This window comes from Mus musculus, chromosome 5 (genome assembly GCF_000001635.26).
Source record: "Mus musculus strain C57BL/6J chromosome 5, GRCm38.p6 C57BL/6J".
NCBI classification, from domain to species: Eukaryota; Metazoa; Chordata; class Mammalia; order Rodentia; family Muridae; genus Mus; species Mus musculus.
Window position 1 is genome coordinate 16,343,541 of NC_000071.6, and position 21,626 is coordinate 16,365,166.

General features: G+C 38.1%; 1 protein-coding gene across 9 annotated transcripts in view; it reads left to right on the forward strand.

Annotated features, from left to right (window-relative positions):
- Positions 1-21,626, forward strand: part of Cacna2d1 (calcium channel, voltage-dependent, alpha2/delta subunit 1) — a 440,248-nt gene that overhangs the window by 409,277 nt on the left and 9,345 nt on the right. For all 9 annotated transcript variants that reach the window (XM_011249744.3, XM_030254085.1, NM_001110843.1 and 6 more), the window contains 12 exons: positions 5,872-5,969; positions 9,051-9,138; positions 10,283-10,345; positions 11,022-11,125; positions 11,955-12,041; positions 13,264-13,331; positions 13,749-13,787; positions 14,226-14,297; positions 15,391-15,543; positions 15,644-15,696; positions 18,280-18,335; positions 18,725-18,854. In XM_011249744.3, the coding sequence (XP_011248046.1) occupies positions 5,872-5,969; positions 9,051-9,138; positions 10,283-10,345; positions 11,022-11,125; positions 11,955-12,041; positions 13,264-13,331; positions 13,749-13,787; positions 14,226-14,297; positions 15,391-15,543; positions 15,644-15,696; positions 18,280-18,335; positions 18,725-18,854 (1,011 nt within the window). The remainder of the gene's footprint in view (positions 1-5,871; positions 5,970-9,050; positions 9,139-10,282; positions 10,346-11,021; positions 11,126-11,954; positions 12,042-13,263; positions 13,332-13,748; positions 13,788-14,225; positions 14,298-15,390; positions 15,544-15,643; positions 15,697-18,279; positions 18,336-18,724; positions 18,855-21,626) is intronic.

Genomic DNA, 21,626 nt, shown 5'->3' on the forward strand with positions numbered 1-21,626 from the left:
GAGCACTTTTGTCTTCTGAGTTCACCTATGTGAGGCAACGGTACTGTGTCTCTTCTTGTGGACCAGCTATCCCAGCCTGGCCTTCTTTCCCTTGATGATGCAGTAGAGAACTCCATCTTGCAACACAGAAGGCAGAAATACCACAAGCTTTATGGGGTCTACATAATATGCAACCATTGCCATCTGAGCTTGTTTGTTCTACTCAAAGTAGTGTCAGTTTTGATTACAGATCTAAGCACAGATAGTGTCTTAGTAGAGACATTCCTTTGGCCAGCAGCTTTCTTCTCAGTGTAGATCTACTGCCTCTTTCTCTTCAGCCACTTTGTGTCTCACCTGCACAACATTACTTAAGGGCAACCTTAAGCATCTAGGCAGTTGATGGTCCAGAGCCTTGGTGAACTGGTTAATTTCAGGAGATACTTGGAACAGGTCATAACAGATAACCCTTTGGAGGAATACTCTATTGTATTGAGGGCATTGACAAAGTGGGTTAGATCTCTTTGGAGTTGGATGTTCTGTCCAATGCTAAAGTTCTTAGGCCTTTTCTCAAAACAGAGGATGCACCACCATTTGTTTTCTTGCATCTTTTTGACAGTAGGGGTCAAAAGTCATGTTTTTCATCTTGTTTTGTTTTCATTTTGGTGCCTCATGCAGCTGGAGGGAAGGAAAAATGCATTGCCTCATGGTGTGTGTGTGTGTGTGTGTGTGTGTGTGTGTGTGTGTGTGTGTGTTATATAATAACATTGTGTCACTATAATCTGTGTGTCACTAATTTGTGTATGTGGGTATATAAACATGTGCATTCTGAAGCCAGAGATCTTTCATGATTGCTTTCTACCTTGTTCCTGGAGACAGGGTCTCTTGAATCTGAAGCTTGAGTTCTCTGCTAGCCTAGATAAAGAAGCTCCTAGTGTCTTCCTATCTTCCTCTCCCAAGTCTTGAGAGTCCAAGTATGCTTAGTGATGCCCAACCTTAGCCAATAATTTTCATTTGAATGTATCTTACAAATCTATTTAATTTGCTATTAATCTAGGCTAAAATATCTAAAAAATGATTCCATTATTATTTTTTCTGTTGCCCATATGCAGAAAAATTTCAAAGTACCTAAAAAGGGTTCCTAAAGTTATTCAAAGTTAATTCTTTATTTCTACAAATGAAAATGACTACATTCTGCCACTATTTGAAAATTGGTAGTATTTGTACCATTTTGGAAAATCACAGTTAAGAAAGCTGATACTCATCTTTGGGAGAGAGTTTCTCCTTTATGTGTGCTGTGGGCAGAGTTGCTCATCTCCTCGGTCCTCTTTGCCATATCTCTCCTGATGTTCCAAGGTTTTAATTTTCTTAGCCCTCTCCAGCTGCAGATGCAAGATTCTCCCATGAGCCTCAGTCCTACCTCTCACAGTGAAGGATCTAAGAACTGTGCTTACCTAGGCTCCTGTCTAATGGGAGTCCATCTTTGAGCCACAAGTCATGCTTTAATTCCTCACCTACAAGTTGGGGTGATGTCTCCCAAATCTATCGTGACAGTCCTAACTGCTAGAAACAACAGGCGTAAGTGGCTTGTTGACATTGCAGTAGAGGATTGAACAGATCTCTTGCCAGTCTTTGTCCACCCTCATATTTCCACATAAGACATTCATGTGTCAGGAAAGCCTAACAGGAATATTTCTTCAATGTGCTTCCAATTCGGAGTCTTGTAAATATTTGTCCCACTTGGAAAGCTCTACTTGTGTTGCTTTTATGAAGAAAATATAATTTTTCCAATGTACAATCTTGAAACATGGTAGTTGTCCTGGCCTGCTCCCTTCTGCTGATGTCTAACTGATCCTTACCAGTTCAATCTTAGGATCTATGTATATTTCTATCACTCTCTAGCTATTCTGCCCTAGTGCAAGCCAAGGCCTTTTGTTCATAGAGCAGCATCTGAATGGATCTTACATTTCCTGCCTTTGCTCTAGCTTTCCAATCCTGTGACTAGAAAGAGGATTTAAACTGTAATGGCATCTTTCTCAACTGCTAATTACTAACCAGTGGCTCTGCATTGTTATGGTGATTATCTGGGCTGTATTCCATGGCTTTCAAGTGCTCTGTCATCAGGGTTCAGGGTTCTCTTGTGGTTCCCTTTACTATAAACTAGGAGTTTGCAGACTGGCTGCCTGTTTATTAAAGTGCAGAAAGTCACATTTTCTTATGTACTGTTTCTGGCAGCTACACTATCTTTCTAATTTGATTACTGCTGTCTTAAAGAACTCTGACCAAAAGGGACTTGAGAGAAGAAAGGATTTTTTTAGATTACAATTGCAAGTTATGGTCAATTGTAGTGGGGAGAATGGGTGGGAATTTAAGCTGGAACTTGAAACAGAAACTGTGGAAGAACACTGCCTTTTGACCAGCTCACAGGACTTGCTTATCTACCTTTTTCATACAGGATAAGATTACTTGCAAAGGGAATGGTTCCACCCACAGTGGGATGAACCTTCCTGCATCAGTTAACAGTCAAAACATAAATCTACAGATATGCCCACTGGAAAATATGGACCTCTGCAAAGTCCAGCAACTGAGATTTCCTCATTTAATTCACTCTAGTCTGTGTCAGGTTGACCATTAAAGCTTTGCAAGTCAGAGGCTACTAGCAGTAGATTTAATTAGACTAGTCCTAGCACAAACATCAAAGGCCACAGAGCCTTAATCACTGGTTGTATTTTCTTATTTTATTTATTTTTTTTCAAATTTAAAATATTTTTTCTTTAAATCTCTTTTTTCTCCATTCTCCTGGGCATACCCCAGGGAGGAAAGTAAGGTACCCATGGCCAGCCCTGGCTCCTAATGCCATCCTCCCAAGTGAGTACAGACTGGGAAGCTCACCCCCCAAACCCAACACCTCTTATACAACAAGGCAGTGGAGTGAGGCACAGAGGATCAGACTCCTTCCCTTAGCTTATTGGCACAAAGGGAGAGCAATTACATTTAGAAATATATATATATATGTATGTATGTATGTATATATATATATATATATATATATACACATATATATATACACATATATATATACACATATATATATATACATATATATACACATATATATCTTTATAAAAATTTATCATACTTGATCAAAACTATCCCCCAACCCTTTCTGTTGCCCCGAAAGAGCAGGATACTAGGCTTGGACACAATCCCTGGGTCTTCTGGTTTTCTTGCCCCTGTGGCCCTGGGTCTAATACCATGAGAGGGAACCCAGCACTTTGTCCACCATGCCCTGTAGGGACAGGCCAGGTGTTGAACAATGCCTCTCTAAGTTCCCATATGCCCCACAAATCCTGCAGGATGAAGGGAAGCTCTGCCCACCCTCAAGTCCCTGGATCCTGAGCCAGAGTCAATTCTATACTGTAGTCACTTGGGGCTCCACATCACTTGCGCCTGCCGAAGATGGACTTCTTGCCAGGGTTCTTGTCACCCACACTTAAACCAATGAGGAGCCGAGCTTTCTCTTCCCCGTGCCTATTTTAAATTCCAGATGTATATAGTATATTTCTAAAAGCACTGGGCTGCTGGGCATGGTGGCGCACGCCTTTAATCCTAGCACTCGGGAGGCAGAGGCAGGTGAATTTCTGAGTTTGAGGCCAGCCTGGTCTACAGAGTGAGCTCCAGAATGGCCAGGACTATACAGAGAAACGCTGCCTCAAAAAAAATCAAAAAAAAAAAAAGAAAGAAAGAAATCCACCCTAAACAAACAAACAAACAAACAACAACAACAAATTAAATAAATAAAAGCACTGGGCTTTTGTTTTTGTTGTTTTTCATTGCCTGCTTTCTCTTACCTACTGTCTTTTGCATGTTTTACTGTATATACACATACCCCAAACTCCTAAACCCCAGCGTCAGCTTGGGAATTTCCAGCCAGCATTCTGTTCTGTGTCCTACTGATGGTTTCACAGAGTCCTTTGTTTACCTTACCAAAGATGTAGGCACTTTTTATTTATTCAGTTTACTTTAGTTTCTATGTGTGCACACGAATTACTATTTGCCATTCAGTATTGAATCCCTTGTCTGCTTAGTAAGCAGAGAATCCAAGACTATATGAGTATTACTTTAAAAACTATCTGGTTATCAACAATAACTGTGATTGTGCATACATGCACGCTTACCTGTGTCAGTGTGCATATGTGAGTGTGTATGCATACATGCAGAGATCCAAGGTCAACCTTGGAGAATGTTATTGCTTGAAAATCATTTTTTAAGACAGAGACTCACATTAGCCCATTGGTTTAGAGCCCAGCCAATCAGGCCAGGCTTCCTGGACAGAAAGCCCAACAGATCCACCTGTCTCATCTTCGTGTCATCACATGGGGAATTATTATGTGGGTCCTGGAAAGCAGGATCTTCATGCTTTACTTATGGGGAATGACTACATGAATTACAACTCTTATGTGTTTCCTGTTGCTACGATAAAGCACCAAACCCAGAAGCAACTCAGAGAAGGAAGGGGATCCTATGCTGATACTTTCACATCATAATCCGTCTCTGACAGAAGTCAGAACAAGAGCTCACAGAGAGAGAAAGGCAGAGACTGAAACAGAGGCCATGGAACACTGCTACTTACTGGCTTGCTTTCTGTGACTTGCTCAGTTTATTTCCTTACATAACCCAGGACCACCTCTCCAGGAGTGGCACTGCCCACGGTGGACTGGCCCCTTCCATATTAATCTTTACTAAAGAGAATGCACATCAGACATGCCCACAGACCATCTAATAGCAGTACTGCCTCAGTTGAACTTTCCTCTTTCCAGGTGACTCTAGTTAGTGTCAAGTTGGCAAAACTTAACAAGCATAACTGACCCGTTGCCTTGAAACAAATGCATGATAATTAAACCATAATGTCCTCTTTATTATTTTTCCCTAAGATATCATATCAACATAACAATAAAAAACATAGTATAATTTTAAAAGATACGCTGCCTTTATGGTTTTTTTGTTGAAGATCTCTGTGAAACTTCAAAGTCTCTTAACTGTGGACTTCTGTAAAATCTAAACCCATTTAAGAGAGATGACTCAGAATACAATTACAGCTAAAGAGAAAACAATACTTAGGAGTGTAAACTCAACGTTGTAGTTCAGTGTTCATCATCTAAGACTCATTTAAGATAGTCTGGGCTTCAAAGGGTTTAGGTGCTCCTACACCACTCTGGCTCTGCCACCCCCAGCACACACATCATATCTAGTGGCCTCAGGCCAACTCCACTTCACACTGTCCTTTGCAATCATCCTATAGTCATGACATCTCTAATGTTCCTACTGTAACTATGGCCAGGCTCAACTACATAGCAAGTTCCAGGCCTACATAGAAAGACTGTGTCTCAAACACACCACAAGATAAAACAAACAAGCTGGCATCACTCTCTTTTCTAACAGCCTATTCTGGGGACACATTTTCTTAATATCCCTTAAAGTAAGTCAAGAATTTAAGGTATTTGTAAACCTGTAAAACATTCTCGTGTTGCTTTGATATTAAAATACAGATTGTTATACAAAAGTATGTTGATATGTATTCAGCTTATTAATTTTATAATGAATAAACATTTTAAGTGTGTTAATTATTGAATGAAATTTATAAAAGCCACATTTACCATAATATTTTAGAAGTACATCTGTACTAAGCACCCACTCTCCAAAGGCTGGGCAGTGAATATATACTGTTCATAGACTCAATATTTACTAACAGTGAACTGGTATATTTTAGATATAAGAAAATGGGGATAATAAAATCAATCATTTGCAAACCCATACATCCAATAAATGATGTTTCAGAAAACTGTAAAGATGTAAGGTTTTTATTTTAATAACTTAAATATTCATTTTTTTCAGGGAATACTGCAATGATCTTAAACCTTCAGATAATAACACTGAATTTCTTTTGAATTTCAATGAATTTATTGATAGGAAAACTCCAAACAACCCCTCCTGTAAGTATACATGTATTTATAGCTCTTGACTGGTGCTGGTCTCTAAAATAGTCAGTTTGCTACATCTGATCAAGTCTTGGGGTAATCGTATCATCTCATTAGTGGGCTGGTTTTGCTTTTTTTTTAACTGTATGAATTTTTAATGGTACTATGCAACAAATTGGTCCTTAACTTTTTATATTAAGGCAATCACACTTGAAAGTAGTTAGTTGATGTGCTCATCCTAGCTCCTCTCACATTTAGAAAATTTGGTTTTGAAAATTGGAGAGGTTCATTACAGTGAATACACTTGCTATGTAGAGAGAAACAGCTACATTCTTTGAATGTGTTATGTCTTTAAATTTATGTTTTCCTTTGGATAGAATATAAACAGTAATCACCTATGAGTTTTCTTTCTTTATGACTTAGTTTGATGACAAAAAACTTTGTCAAAAATATATGCTTCTGTAGTTGCATCCCTCATGAAATAAAACTGGTAGATGAAGACAATTTTTAAAATTAATTTTAATTATCATCATTGTCTCTTCACTAAATCTATAACAATATTTCCTGAATATGTTGCTCAGAAACTTAGGTATGGGCTTTTAAACATTCGAGAATAAAAGAAATTTTTGTCCTAAAAATTGTTTCTACTAATTCAATATTTAGATATAACTCAAGTGATAAATAAGAAAGGAAAAGCAAATGCATATCACAATTTGCCCCGGGAAATAGAATTTGAAAAAATGAAGAAATAGATGAGATATATACTTCCGCCCTTTCTCTTTTCTTTTCCCTTTTTAAAAAACAATTTCTTGTAGCAAAAAAGGCTAAACAATGAACTTCTATCAGTTATCAAAGCCAGAAAACCACCTTTCTTTTTCTTTATTTCTTTATTTTTTATTGGTTATTTTATTTACTTACATTACAAATGCTATCCCCATTTCTGGTTTCCCCTCTGCAAACACTCTATCCGATCCCCCCTCACCCCTGCTTCTATGAGGGTGCTCACCTACTCACCAACTCCCACCTCACTGCCCTGGCATCCCCTATGCTGGGGCATCGAGCCTTTACAGGGCCAAGGGCCTCACCTCCCACTGATGCCAGATAAGGCCATATGCAGCTGGAGCAATGGGTCCTTCCATGTATACTCCTTGGTTGGTGGTTTAGTCCCTGGGAGCTCTGGGGGATCTAGTAGGTTGATATGTTCTTCTTCCTATGTGGTTGCACACCCATTTCAACTCCTTCAGTCCTTCTCCTAACTCCTCCATTGGGGTCCCCATGCAGTCTGATGGTTGGCTGCAGGCATCCACACCTGTATCGGTCAGGCTGTGGCAGAGCCTCTCAGTAGACAGCTATATCAGGCTCCTGTACCAAGTACTTCTTGGCATCAGCAGTAATATCTGGGTTTGGTGTCTGCATATGGGATGGACTGTCGCTCCAACTCAAATTTATGTTGGAAAACTATCTGAATTGTTCCATCTCATCTCTGCCCCTTACATAAGTTAGATTGATATTAGTGAAGACCATATATTCCTTATTTGGATCAGATTGCTTTTATCTTGAATGTGAGAAGAAAGTACCTTTAGTTGACTCGGAGTTTCACATCCTGAGATCAGACAAACCCTGAGAGGCAAAATGAGTAAGATATGCTCTGTGATCTTGGGTCCTCATTTCCTACTCCCTCTGTGGAGAAACATGCTCACCAGTTATTCCAGAAATGGCAGGTGAAAGCCCGTGCTCTTGAACTGATAGTACTGCATTCAAAACCCAGTTTTATGATGGTGCTGGTAAAGGGTAATTCTATCCCTTTCCCTTGCTCCAAGACACACTCAGAAATGGACATTTATAGGAGGTTTTAAGTCCAGTTTATGCTCTGAAAATATTATGTTCCACTGTGGATTGTGAAAGAGATAAAGGACCTTCTCCTTATTTTAAAAAGGTGAAAGTAGACAGAGACTTTTTTGTTTTATGTTTTTACTTGATAATTTCATTTAATAATCCTATCTACATGAGAGTATAAGTATATTGCAAATACATAAATACAAATATGACATATAAGCATACATACATATATATATATACATATATATATATGTATATATATGTATGTATTGGTGTGGAACCACATATTAAACTACATAAACAAATGAAACACAGAAAATGGAAAATCATTTCTTTGTTTCCTAAAACATTATACAGCAGACATCTCTTTGAATTTTCATCTATTTATTTCTTTTTAATTTAAGATTTTCTCCAGAGTTTCATCCATGAGCACTGTGTTCACATCTTTTCCTCCCTTTCCTTTCCTTTCCTTTCCTTTCCTTTCCTTTCCTTTCCTTTCCTTTCCTTTCCTTTCCTTTCCTTTCCTTTCCTTTCCTTTCCTTTCCTTTCCTTTCCTTTCCTTTCCTCAATGCCTCCCACCTCCCCATCAAGTTCATAACCTCTGATTGTCAATTGTTAGTGCCACATATCTATGAGTATAGTAATATTTAAGATATATCTTAAATATCCAAATCTGCATATATATGTATACATATGTGTGTGTATATTATACACAGACTGACACCTATGCACATATATAGAAATACAGTCAAACATACAACCTCCTGTGCCCAGTTAGTGTTGTTCATATGAATATGTTCTGATGACAAGGAATTGAATATCCTGTCAGAGTTTTGTCCCTGGAGATGACTGATTGTCTCTTTCTCAGCAGTCACTATTTGCCAGTCGTTCTTCATCATGACTGGAGCCATGTAAAGTTTCCCCTCTCCATGTGTCTCTGTTAGTGTCACTGTGCACGTCTTGGTTAGGCAGCATTATTGGTCAGTTTTCACAGGCACCGCTTTCTTATCATGTCTAGGTCTCAGGTGCCTTTTGATAAACATTTTCTCTTAGTACTGACTGGCTTTTGTAATATTAATTCATTCATGTCCACAATAAGTAAGACAAGATAAATGATTTTAAAATACAAAATTTATGTGAAATATTCTTGAATATCTACTCAACTTGTTTTGAAAATAGTAAGTATATTTGTTTCATTATAAATTAGAATTAAAAACCTATTTGAGTTTAATTAAAGGAATCTTTTTTTTCTGTTAGGTAATACAGATTTGATTAATAGAATCTTGCTGGATGCAGGTTTTACAAATGAACTTGTCCAAAATTATTGGAGTAAGCAGAAAAATATGTAAGTATTTGTTATAGTTAATAAAAGTATATATTTTGCATTTCTGTTTCACATCTCCCTGGAAACTTCTGGATAATGCTTCTCATAAATTCAGTTAGTTATTTAGCTTTAGAAATGATTTCTCAGGAAATCACGTTAGCAATTGTTGATAAGTTGCATTTTCAGTTGTGAGTGTAACCCAGTAGTAAGTACTACTGACCATTTGTGAGTGCTACGTGTTAACATGGCTAGAGCATATTAAAGAGACATGATTGCGTATGTGTGTCCGTGGCAAAATGTGTTTCCTACTGGCTGTTCGCTCAGCCTTCCCACACATGGTGTACTGCTTACAGCGGAAGTGCAGAGTTCCTCATGGTGGTTCTCATCATAACCTCTTCTCCACTCCTGTCCTAGTCAACCACTTGATGCTAGATAGTCCTCCTCACCATGTTTCTGCCTCTTCTTCATAATCAAGGCCCTAAAATACCATTTTTCAGGAATTACAGTGGCCAAGTTTTGTGCACATTAGTGCTTCCCAGTACTGTTCCCAGTTCTAAGTCTATCACCCCTACAAGGCATCCCTGCCCCAGGCCTGTTTCTAAAGTGTACATGCAGTGATGAAGATACTGATGGAGCTTGAAGACAACGATGCTGGTCCATGTCTCTCATCCCAGCCCTTAGGAAGTGAAGCAGAGGGTGCTACACTTGTTTAACTGCCGTATACATAGACCAAATCCTGCCTCAGAGAGGTGGGGGAGGACGGGTCTCAAGCACGAGCTTCCAAAGCTCCCGTAGGCAGACCCTTTAAGAAACTTGTACTGGAGACTGGACTTCATGGTGTTGTTTTCCCTTTCTCTTATCCAGTTCTCACAGGCAGACACCAGACACTTTTACTAACTTTCTCTCATACATACTTTTCTCTATACACTGAGGTCCTCTGTATTCCCTACTAACTGCTAGTCAGTCTTCAAAGGACAGCCCCATCCTTTCTTCTAAAATGACTCTTAGATATGTTAACAGTGGTTGTTTAATGGGGTTTTAATTTCATAGGTTATTAACCTACCTTTGTGTGTGTGTGTTAATATGTAATTTTTATTACGAGCACCTTGCTTAGCATTGAACAGCTTATTGTTTCAAATGTCCTCCTTTTATCTTCCACTTTCAGCAAAGGAGTGAAGGCACGCTTTGTGGTGACAGACGGTGGGATTACGAGAGTTTATCCCAAAGAGTAAGTTCACATCTGTAAAAATAAGTTCACCGCCACAGCCTGTGCCAAGGCTCTGGATGTTGCCATGTAAGGAAGCTACTCTTTGGGAAAACCGATCACTGTTAGCATATTAAATTGCAGTATTGTTTAAAATGTTTATATTAATAAAATATTCCATTTGCCTGAACAATATTATTATAGGATGTTTCAATGGCAGTTGCTTGTTTTGTGTGTGTGTGTGTGTGTGTGTGTGTGTGTGTGTGTATCCATTACAAAATGTGAGAGAGCTTAAAAGAGATGTTCCACTTTGTAGATGGAGTCCAGCTGGTTAGATGAGCATAATGTGACCTCCAGCAGCATCAGTGTAGTGAAAGTATCCTTGCTTGCATTGTTTGTCCATGCCTCATATCCCTTGCTATCTTAGGAACACTTCCTGCAGGGAGCTGAATAGGTACCAAAGCTCATTAATATTAATTAACTGACTTATCCATAGTTTCTTGACAGGGAGTCAGCTTTTTCTCATTCTTATTATGCTGATGTATTGCTTAGTAATGAGTATTAGTTACACTATCCATACCTGACTTCCTTAGATATACCTGAATAGGAGACATGTCTGTAGAGCTGTATGTTCACAAAAGGAATTCCGATTATCATGTACCTTAAGGAATATAAATGATGAAAGCCATTTCCTCCCTAGGGCCGGAGAAAATTGGCAAGAGAACCCAGAGACGTACGAGGACAGCTTCTACAAACGGAGCCTAGATAACGATAACTACGTTTTCACTGCGCCCTACTTTAACAGTGAGTCTTCTTTGGAATTTAGCCTTCTCAGTTCCTTTTATGTGTTAAATGATTTTTCTTATCAATATATTTTGTTAACTGCCTGGAATAATCGTCATTAAGTATATAATATGTACAAGAGACTGGACAAACAGAAAAGAAACACCCATTTAGTTAGAGAAATAGAATTCTTGCACAGCAAAAGGTCATCTAGCAATGCAGAGCTAGCATCTCTAGCAGGCATGCAGGGTAAGTAGAACCATATGGGGCTAATCCCGTGTATTTCAACCACTACCTTCAAACGTGGCTAATGAATGAAATTGGTTGGTGTATAGTGATGAATTGCATCTGATCTGTGTTAATTGTGTAATTTGCTATCTATAAAAATGAATAGCCTATCTTTTAAATAATTTGTACGGTTCCCCCCTGAGAGGGGGCTCTTTAGTTCAACCCTTCACCACCTGTATACATAGTTACTTTATTACTTCCATTTTGAAAATGAGGAAACTGAAATTCTTAAGATTTCAGAGTTGTGCCCACAGACATGTATCTCATGTAAGGCAAAGCCCAGTCTGTGAGTGTATGATCGATCATTCCTTTAATTTCCCTCCAGCAGCCTCCCCAACAATTGGAAAATATTACACAACTGTGATTGGACACATGTCCATTACAGTATGGAAGTAGATAAAATCAAGTTGAACTATTCCTGTCAGTAAACAAATAAAGTCAATTCATGATTATTCAAATTTTCTTGCTCTATTCAGGAAGAAAAGAGGGAGCCGAATCCCTTTTAAAAGCGGGATGCTTCCCTCATGACTCATCTAGTTTAACCTGTTTCCTTTTCTTTCAGAAAGTGGACCTGGTGCGTATGAATCTGGAATTATGGTAAGCAAAGCAGTAGAACTGTATATCCAAGGAAAACTTCTTAAGCCCGCAGGTAAGCATCTACATTATGTGTACATGTGTGCAAGCTTAAAGAAACATTGCGTTACATCATAAACCGAAGTCATTTATGGGGAAGATCCAAACTTAAAATCTGGCATTGTTCCAACACTGCTAATCCTGTCAGTCTCTCCTATTTTCAAACACATGAAATATTTGTGCCAATGCTGTACATATTTATAATCATTTAAACATGAACTTATTTTGACATATCTGTATACTAGACTAACTCTGTAGCTGCTTAAAAGAATTAGGGCTGGATCTGTGTTAAAGTGTTCAAGTATTTGGAAAAAATTTAAATCAACCAAGCAAATGAAAACATAGACCAGGACAAATGAGAACTGGAAATGAACTGTAGTGAATAGATACAATAAAATAAAGTCTAACACAGTATGACTCAGTACTCATCATATGACTCAGTATTGTTTGCTGCTATGTTCAGAGAGACCAGATGGAAGAGAGGAAGTTGATTGTCTGCTCCTAGGAACAATGTTACTGTGCCAGTGGTTCAACTACTAGGACTCACTCACTGCAGTTGACTAGTTCGTTCGCCTTCCCCTTGATTGCTAATTTACTTCCTTCTTATTCGTTTAGCTGCCCACTCTTCCCCTCTCTCCCAATATCTCATACACTCATCTATCCACTCTTTCAACAAATGTTTCTTAAGAGTCTGATGCTTGAATTCATAGGATGAGAGAAACCTTTTATATGCACTGCTCAAATGAGCTCATACTTTTAAGATCAGCACTCACATTGTTTTTAGGTAATACTATTGATTAATTGGACAGCCAGGTGGTGATTATTTTAATTTTTTTTACTTGTAATGTAAAATACAATTATGGCAGTGGTCTTCAGCCATCCTAAAGCTGTAACCCCTTCATATGGTTCTTCATGTTGTGGTGACACTAACCATAGAATTACATTCGCTCCTACTTCCTAGCTGTAGTTTTGCTACTGTTATGAACTGTAATGTAAGGATTTTGGAGGTAGAGGTTTGCCAAGGAGTTGAGGCCCACAGGTTGAGAGCCACTTGTTGATGGCTTAGTTTAAAGACTGCATGCACTATTTCTTAAAGACACTGAAAACTGGGTCTCTGTAAAAACCCGACACTGAATGCAAGTTTATTGGCTAGTTTATAAGTTGTGTAAGCTGTTACACTACAAAGATGCTATTAGAGCAATTATAACTTCAAATTAATTTACATTATTTTTTTTCAGTTGTGGGAATTAAAATTGATGTAAATTCTTGGATAGAAAATTTTACCAAAACTTCAATCAGGGATCCGGTAAGATTTTTTTCAAAGTTATTAAAATATGATTGATAGCCTTATTACTCATATAAGTAAATATGATCCTTGTGTAGGAACAAAGTAAATTTCCAGTGCGTAAATAAAAAATAGGAATCCCTGTTTTCAATGTTTGCTTTGTCCTAGGCAATGACACGAAAATTGTTTTAGCTTGACAACTTGAAATGCTCATACAGATATATATTGATAGATATCTTTTGGTTTTAAAATAGAACTAGCATCTTTTTTCTTATAAACTGTGATTATGTAATCTTATTTAGATTAGCTAAAATTATTTCAGGCTGCTGTTGCATTACAAGAAAGTACCTATTAAATGTAACTGGTTTTAAAATGTGAAAATGATTTTATTTATTTATTTACTTACTTACTTATTTACTTATTTACTTATTTTTTTAGTGTGCTGGTCCAGTTTGTGACTGCAAAAGAAACAGTGATGTAAGAAAACTTTTTAAAATACTTTTGACTATAGTATATTTGTTTCTCTTGGTTGCTGAATAACAGACATGTCAAAGATTAAAGAGATCCAGAGAATTTGTTTTTATCTAATGGTACTAAATTCTATAGAAAACTAATTTATATGGATACTTTCAATGCTTCTTCAGAAAATATTTATATCCTGAGGGAAGGAGAAGAGCCATGTTCACGTGGGCCATAATCTGGTTAGTGTTGGTGAAGGTGGAGCCTTTTGAACATCTTCAACTTTATTTGTTCTTCAGGGAGTTTCTAAACAAAGCATCCTATTGGTCACAAAGCAGTCTAGGTTGGGGGAATGGACTCAATACTGATGATATACTTTCAAATTATCTGTGTCCTCTGGGAAGATGATGGAGCAGCTGTTGACCTTCCTAAACGCCTGTTGCTTCCTTCTCATAGGTAATGGACTGTGTCATTCTAGATGATGGTGGATTTCTTTTGATGGCAAATCACGATGATTACACTAATCAGGTATGAAGTGCAGTTTCCAAAGCGACTTTCTATGATGCAAATTGAAAAACCCCTTAGGTTATTTTTAGAAACTGATGACTTGTTTCATTTCCATCTTCAAGAGATGAAAATGTTGACTCTAAATAGCAAATCTAGCTCTCCTTTGGCCATTGACTTTACTTTTAGATAACAGGAGTCACCATTAAAGCAGGGAGTTGAGGATTTTAAAAATGAAATGAACTTGCCTTCATTCTTTCAACAATTCAGAAATTTGTTAAACGATCAGAAAATTGTTTAAAAAAGACACACAGTTTGGTAATATCTTAAGTTCTCATATGGCCAGAAGCACTTTCTAGATCAAAACATGCAAATTGGTCACAAAAAGCTGTGCGTTCTGTCTGGACATCTCTAGGTTTTCTGTTTATCCAAAGATTTCCTAGCACTAGCTAGAAGTTTATGATTGTTCCTTTCTTGAGGCTACCAATTCAGGGCACAGACCACCGGGTGAGTTTTCAGTCTTGCCCATCCTCATGTAGAGTACTCTTCACTTCTCCTGAAGATGTTTACCATAGAAAGCTATGGGGTTTTTGTACATGGTTATTACTATAAGTCAAGGATCTACCATCTCAATTACTTAGTCTTGTGTGGTAAGAGAACCAAAATGTACCATTTGTTGATTTCTAGCATACAATTAAATGTTACTAACTATTGCTATCTCTTGACATTTTTACCCAAGGGACTGAAACTGTTCCCTTCATTTCCTGCTTCTAACCCCATCTCGTCACCAGAGACATCTTATTGTGATTTTCTTGTGCTTAGTAGTAGGTTAGGTCTCCATTCCTCCCAAAAACATAATTCTCCATTAGAGTCCCTGAATAAGGAGAGTCCTTAATTTAATCTTGATTTAATCTTGAACATTGGCAGAGGCAGGTTGTCATTTGCTTATATTTACAAGCTGGTTTTCCATTTCAGTTTCTTATATTGTGGGGTTTTCCCCCCGCTGTATAGTTCCAAGTGTTGAGGTCATTTTAAAATTGAAAGTAACAAATATATATATATATATATATATATATATATATATATATATATATATATATATATCTTTCTTTTCTAGATTGGACGTTTTTTTGGAGAGATTGACCCAAGCATGATGAGACACCTGGTTAATATATCACTTTATGCATTCAACAAATCATATGACTATCAGTCCGTGTGCGATCCAGGGGCAGCACCAAAGCAGGGGGCAGGACATCGCTCAGCATATGTGGTCAGTAAAGCCTGCAGTCGAGCCAGCTCCTCTCATGAGGACACTTAGACCCGTGTAGTCCCATATAATGAACTCTCAATATATATTTTATATTTCATAGCCATCGATTGCAGATATACTGCAGATTGGCTGGTGGGCCACCGCTGCCGCCTGGTAAGTCAAGAGTTTGTTTTCCTATAAAGGAAAGAAAAAATGTCATTAAATATGTTTGTTGTTGTTGCTGTTTGGGTTTTGGTTTGGTTTTTGGTTTGGTTGGTTTTTCCAGGCAAGGTTTCTCTGTATAACCCGGCTGTTCTGGCACTCACTCTGTAGACCAAGCTATCCTTGAACCCAGAAATCCGCCTGCCTCTGCCTCCCACATACTGGGATTAAAGGCATGCACCACCACTGCCTGGTAAACTATGTGTTTTTTTGACAGGTGAGTTGTGTTATGGATATTATTCCTTCCTTTCCTACATGCTAGAAATATTAGTTATTTCTAAATGATCATGTTAAGCATACTTTTCAACTTTTTAATATGAAAAAACAGATCAGTTCAAGAAAATGTCACCTTCTTCAGAGACATTTAAAGTTAGTTAAAGTTACATTTGTTCCTGGTGATTTCTTTCTTTATTTTATTTTATTAGATATTTTCTTTATTTACATTTCAAATGCTATCCCGAAAGTTCCCTATACCTTCTCCCTGCCCTGCTCCCCTACCCACCCACTCCCACTTCTTGGCCCTGGGGTTCCCCTGTACTGGGGCATATAAAGTTTGCAAGACCTAGGGGCCTCTCTTCCCAATGATGGCCGACTAGGCCATCTTCTGCTACATATGCAGCTAGAGATATGAGCTCTGGTGGTACTGGTCAGTTCATATTGTTGTTTCACCTATAGGGTTGCAGATCCCTTTAGCTCCTTGGGTACTTTCTCTAGCTCCTCTATTGGAGACCCTGTGTTTCATCTTATAGATGACTGTGAGCGTCCACTTCTGTATTTCTTATATATATGGAATGCATTCTGATTCCACCATCTTTTATTTCCCTTCCACCCCTATGAGCCTATCCCCCTCCCTACAAATCACTTAGCCATTTTACCATCATTTGGCTTGTGGTCCACTGAGTTCACCAAGGCCATCTGAGAGCTCATAGGTATGGAACTATCCAGTAGGGCCTGATGAGCTTGCCAGTGGGTACATATCTGAAGGTAATGACACTCCTTCTCCCATAATCCATCTGCAACCAATACTTTAGTATGCATGGGTGGGACCCTCCTCTAACCGAACTAGTTTCCAGCAGGTCCAGTCTTTTGCAGGCCCTGTATAAGTACCACAGCTACTGTGAGTTTGTGTTTGCCAAGGCTATGCCAGGCCCAAGAGACAGCACATTGTAGAACTTCTTTCAGTTTTCCAGCAGTTAGATTTTTTTTTGTTTGTTTTTTTGTTTTTTGAGACAGTTTCTCTGTATAGCCTTGAAACTCACTCTGTAGCCCAAGCTGGCCTTGAACTCAGAAATCCACCGTTTTCTGCCTCCCGATTGCTGGGATTAAAGGTGTGTGCCACCACTGCCCAGCCTTTTTCTATCCTCTCTGGGCATGGGATTTTGAGGAGATTACTTTGTGATCCAGCTAGAGCTCTCAATTGGTGTCTTTGAACATTTCAATTAATCCTTCATTTCTAAGAGTACTTATCTATAACACATGACAATTATCCTTAATATGCAAATACGATTCAAATTCAAAACATAGTAACTAAACTTTCTACCTTTTACCATTAATGCAATATTGGCAAAGGGTCAGAAGCCTCATGTTGAAGTGACTCCTTTTCATCTTGTGGATGGCTCTCTCCATCCCTGGCATCTGTCATTCCCTTCCACCTGTGATGTTCAAACATGTATCCTGCTGAGACACTACAAGAGTGTGGAAATCACATTCTGATCACCCAAGTCACTCAGCCTCCTCTTGTGTGGAGAATCCTCTCTCTCCTTCCTTCTCCCTCTGCTTGATTCCTGAGTGCCCTATCATTTTTACTAAAATATCAAAAATATTCCAATTTTTAAAAATTCCATTTTTTGAAAAATGTTATTCGACAATATGATAGTGCTATTCATATTTTAATATAAGTAGATATTCCTATAATCCTGGAATAGTTATCTTTGTTCCATTTTCTGGCCAAAATCTCTGTTACTGCCCCTTAAGTAAATTCAGTTCCAGGATATTGTATACTAAAACTTGGTTCAATTACCATTTTTTATAAAACTAAAATATGTTGTATTTCTTCTCTATATAACTTTAGGTATGCCACATTACAGATTATGCTCAAGCCTGCAGTTCAGATAGTGATTTTTGTTTGTATGTATTTACTGTATTCTGGAGTTTTAATAACTAAAATGAACAGAAAATTAAGGATTATAAAGTTAATGGACCAAATGTAGATTTTCTTCCCCATAGAGTCAACACTTCTTAATATTATATTGCTCACTAGGTGTCTTCACTCTTGGATGTCCCTCCTTTGGTCCCAAAACTTTTGCCTCATGAATTTATAAATCTTTTGCTACTGAGAGTCAAAGGTGTAAACTTTTTCACAATTCAAGAACTATACAAAATATCTTCAAGTTTCTATTAAACTATACTTTTTTCTGAAAAAGATAAAATGAGTTACGTGTATATTTGTGCATGCAAAACTGCTCAGTATTTTCATATACAATATTCTGAAAGAGAACTTCTACATGTTTCTCAATTATTCATTTAAAATTTCAGGTCTATTCTCCAGCAGCTGCTCTTGAGTTTGACATTTCCACGGCTCCTTGAGGCAGGTATGTCAATGAGCAGATGAGGTCATTGGCACAGAAGTCAGTCTAGCAAACTCATAGAGAGAGGGAGCGTATGTGTATGCATTCACACATGTGCACGTGGGTGAGCAAGAGGAAGGGATCATCAAACTGATAGTTTAGATATAGTGAAATTTTTATTTTCCAATGATTTTCAAAGTTTTACAGTTCATATTGACCTGAATTTTGTAGCTTAAATATTGATTTATTATTTAGGACCTTTGAATGCACATTTTAGTGACAGCCAGGCAGTAACTCAGCTGTAAACCAACCTACCATAAAATGTTCTTGTCCATTAACTTTGCTCCTATGAGCAGTGATTCCAGGAAGCTCTGTGTCTCCTGTTGGTGACGGTCTCTGTTTGACTCCCACAGTTGAGATGGAGGAAGATGACTTCACAGCCTCCCTGTCTAAGCAGAGCTGCATCACAGAACAAACCCAGTACTTCTTCAAGAACGATACTAAATCATTCAGTGGTTTACTGGACTGTGGAAACTGTTCCAGGTACTCTGTGCCCTTGTGTTAAGTAGTTGTTGGTTACTAAGGACAGCATTCAGGCCTGTCATAATCACAGGATGTAAGGAAAGCGCTCAGTAAGGTCAGAGATGAATACTAAAACTGTCAGAAATACTTGGTTTTATTATAGGTCTCATAAGTTTTGATAACCTGTAATTGTTTTAGCAACAGTTACATGGTGGAGCCTCTGATTCTAGGCAGAATGGAGAATTTTGAATGCATTTTATAAACAAGGTCAATATTAAAACTTTTATAGCATAAATTTTACTTATGATAATAATTCCAATCAACACTTCTTCATGTGTGATAATTAAGAAGGGTTTTAAAAAGTTAGGGGTATCATTGTTTATACATTAACCCTTCTCTGACATAAAGAAATCAATATTACTTTTGAGTTGACATTGAAGCCTCTGAAGAATATATCTCCAAAGGCTGTGGTTAATGCTAGCATTCAGAAAACATCTTTTTAAGTGTTTTGCAAGATAGAGAAAATTAACTTGGCTGTGATGAGATAGAAGAGAAGGGCAAAATGGAAGTTTTAGAAGGTCTGAGGTAATTGCCAATCTAGGTTATAGGGTCCCTGAACCACAGTTTACAAAATGCAGAGGGGTCTTTTAGAGATGGATTGCAAGTGTTTCCAGAAGGATGATAACAGAGACAAGAAACAGGAGGAGGTAAGGGAAGTTGAGATTCTGAAATTGCCACGGTAGGTTCTGGGAGTTGAAAAAGTTAGTCCATAGAATTACAATCACTATTATTTTTCCTCCAAGGACTGAGCCAATAGACATGGTCGGTGGGTTTATGACTTGATTCTGTAAACTGTGTTTCCAAGGAGACAGAGTTTTTGAAGAGGAACATAAAGGGAGAAGTTAAATATAAATTCTGGATGAAGATCACTTTATTTAAAAATGAGTCTACAGGGCTTTCAACTTTAGAAAATTGCACAGCAGCATAGACCATCTGCTTCTAGAGCACTCGCACAGCCCACAGACTTTGCACCAATTGTCCAGTAAAAGCAATGTGTGCATGCAGAACCAGAAGGGCAGAGATCCATGTCACAGATCACTTAAATGCACATCACTAGAGTTATTCTGTGTAGTTTCCCCAGTAAAAAAGAAAAAGCCAGAAAAATTCCCCTGCTTTTAAGAAGGTAAAGAAATCAGGTCATATATTATATTTTTATATTGATTATAAAGGAAACTGAAACAACTAGTGCTGGGCATGAAGCGTAAAGCCTGGTTGCATATCTGAGCTCTACAAAGTACATTTCCAACTATAGGCACCTATTTACATTTTAATTAAAATTTTATGTCACGTTTCAAAAACTTTTTTTTCTTTTTCTTAATTGGATTTTTCTTTATTTACATTTCAAATGTTATCCCCTTTCCCAGTTCCCTCTTCTCATCCCCCCTCCCTCTGCTTCTGTGGAGGTGTTCCTCAACCCATCCACCCACTCCTGTTTCCCCACCCTGGCATTCCCCAACACTTGGGCATCAAGCCTTCACAGGACCAAGGTCCTCACCTCCCATTGTTGCCCAACAAGGCCATCCTCTGCTACATATGCAGCTGGAGCCAATGGTCCCTCCATGTGTATATACTCTTTGGCTGGTGATTTAATACCTAGGAAATCTGGGGTTGAAATCTCTTTGGTTGAAATTTTTGTCCTTCCTAAGGTTTCCTATGCAAACCCCTTCAGCTCTTCAGTCCTTTCTGTAACTCCTCCACTGGGGAACTGTGCTCAGTCCAGTGGATGGCTGCAAGCGTGTGCCCCTGTACTTGTCAGGCTCTGACAGAGCCTCTCAGGATATAGCCATATCAGGTTCCCCTCAGCAAGCATTTCCCTGCATCCACAATAGCGCCTGGGTTTGGTGACTGTATATGGGATAGATGCCCAGGTGGGGCAGTCTGTGAATGACCTTTCCTTCAGACTCTACTCCACACTTTGTCTCCATATTTCCTCCCATGAGTATTTTGTTCTCCCTTCTAAGGACTGAAGCATCCACACTTCGGTCTTCCTTCTACTTAAGCTTCATGTGGTCTGTGCATTGTATCTTGGGTATTGAGAACTTTTGGGCTACTATCTACTTATCAGTGAGCACATACCATGTGTGTTCTTTTGTGACTGTGTTACCTCACTCAGGATATCTTCTAGTTCCATCCATTTGCCTAAGAATTTCATGAAGTCACTGTTTTTTATATTTGAGTAGTACTCTATTGTGTAAATGTACCACATTTTCTGTATCCATTCCTCTGTTGAGGGGCATCTGGGTTCTTTCCAGCTTCTGTCTATTATAAATAAGGTTGCTAAGAACATAGTAGAGCATGTGCCCTTGCTATATATTAGAGCATCTTTTGAGTTATGCCCAGGAGTGGTATAGTTGGGTCCTTTTTTTTTTTAAACCATATTGGGTAAGCAAAAAACATTTATGCCCTCATAGAAAGCCTGTTATGAGCACTGATTTGCACTTTATTCTGAATTTCATTTGATAATATACTTTGTCCCTTTTTTTCTACTTTGGCTATCTGTAAAATGATGGATTGTTGGTATATTGCCAGTGATAAATATCACCATTTCTTGAAAATTGAAATTCAAACACTTTTAGGAATTAAGACTGTAGCTAAGTAGTGCTACTTTTGTAATTGAGACCAACAACTTTAGACATTTCAATAAAAGATATTTTTGATATGATCTTGATTTTTAAAAATATTTTTCAAAAGGGTAACATGTTTGTGTTAAAAAGTAAAAACATGGTGATCTTT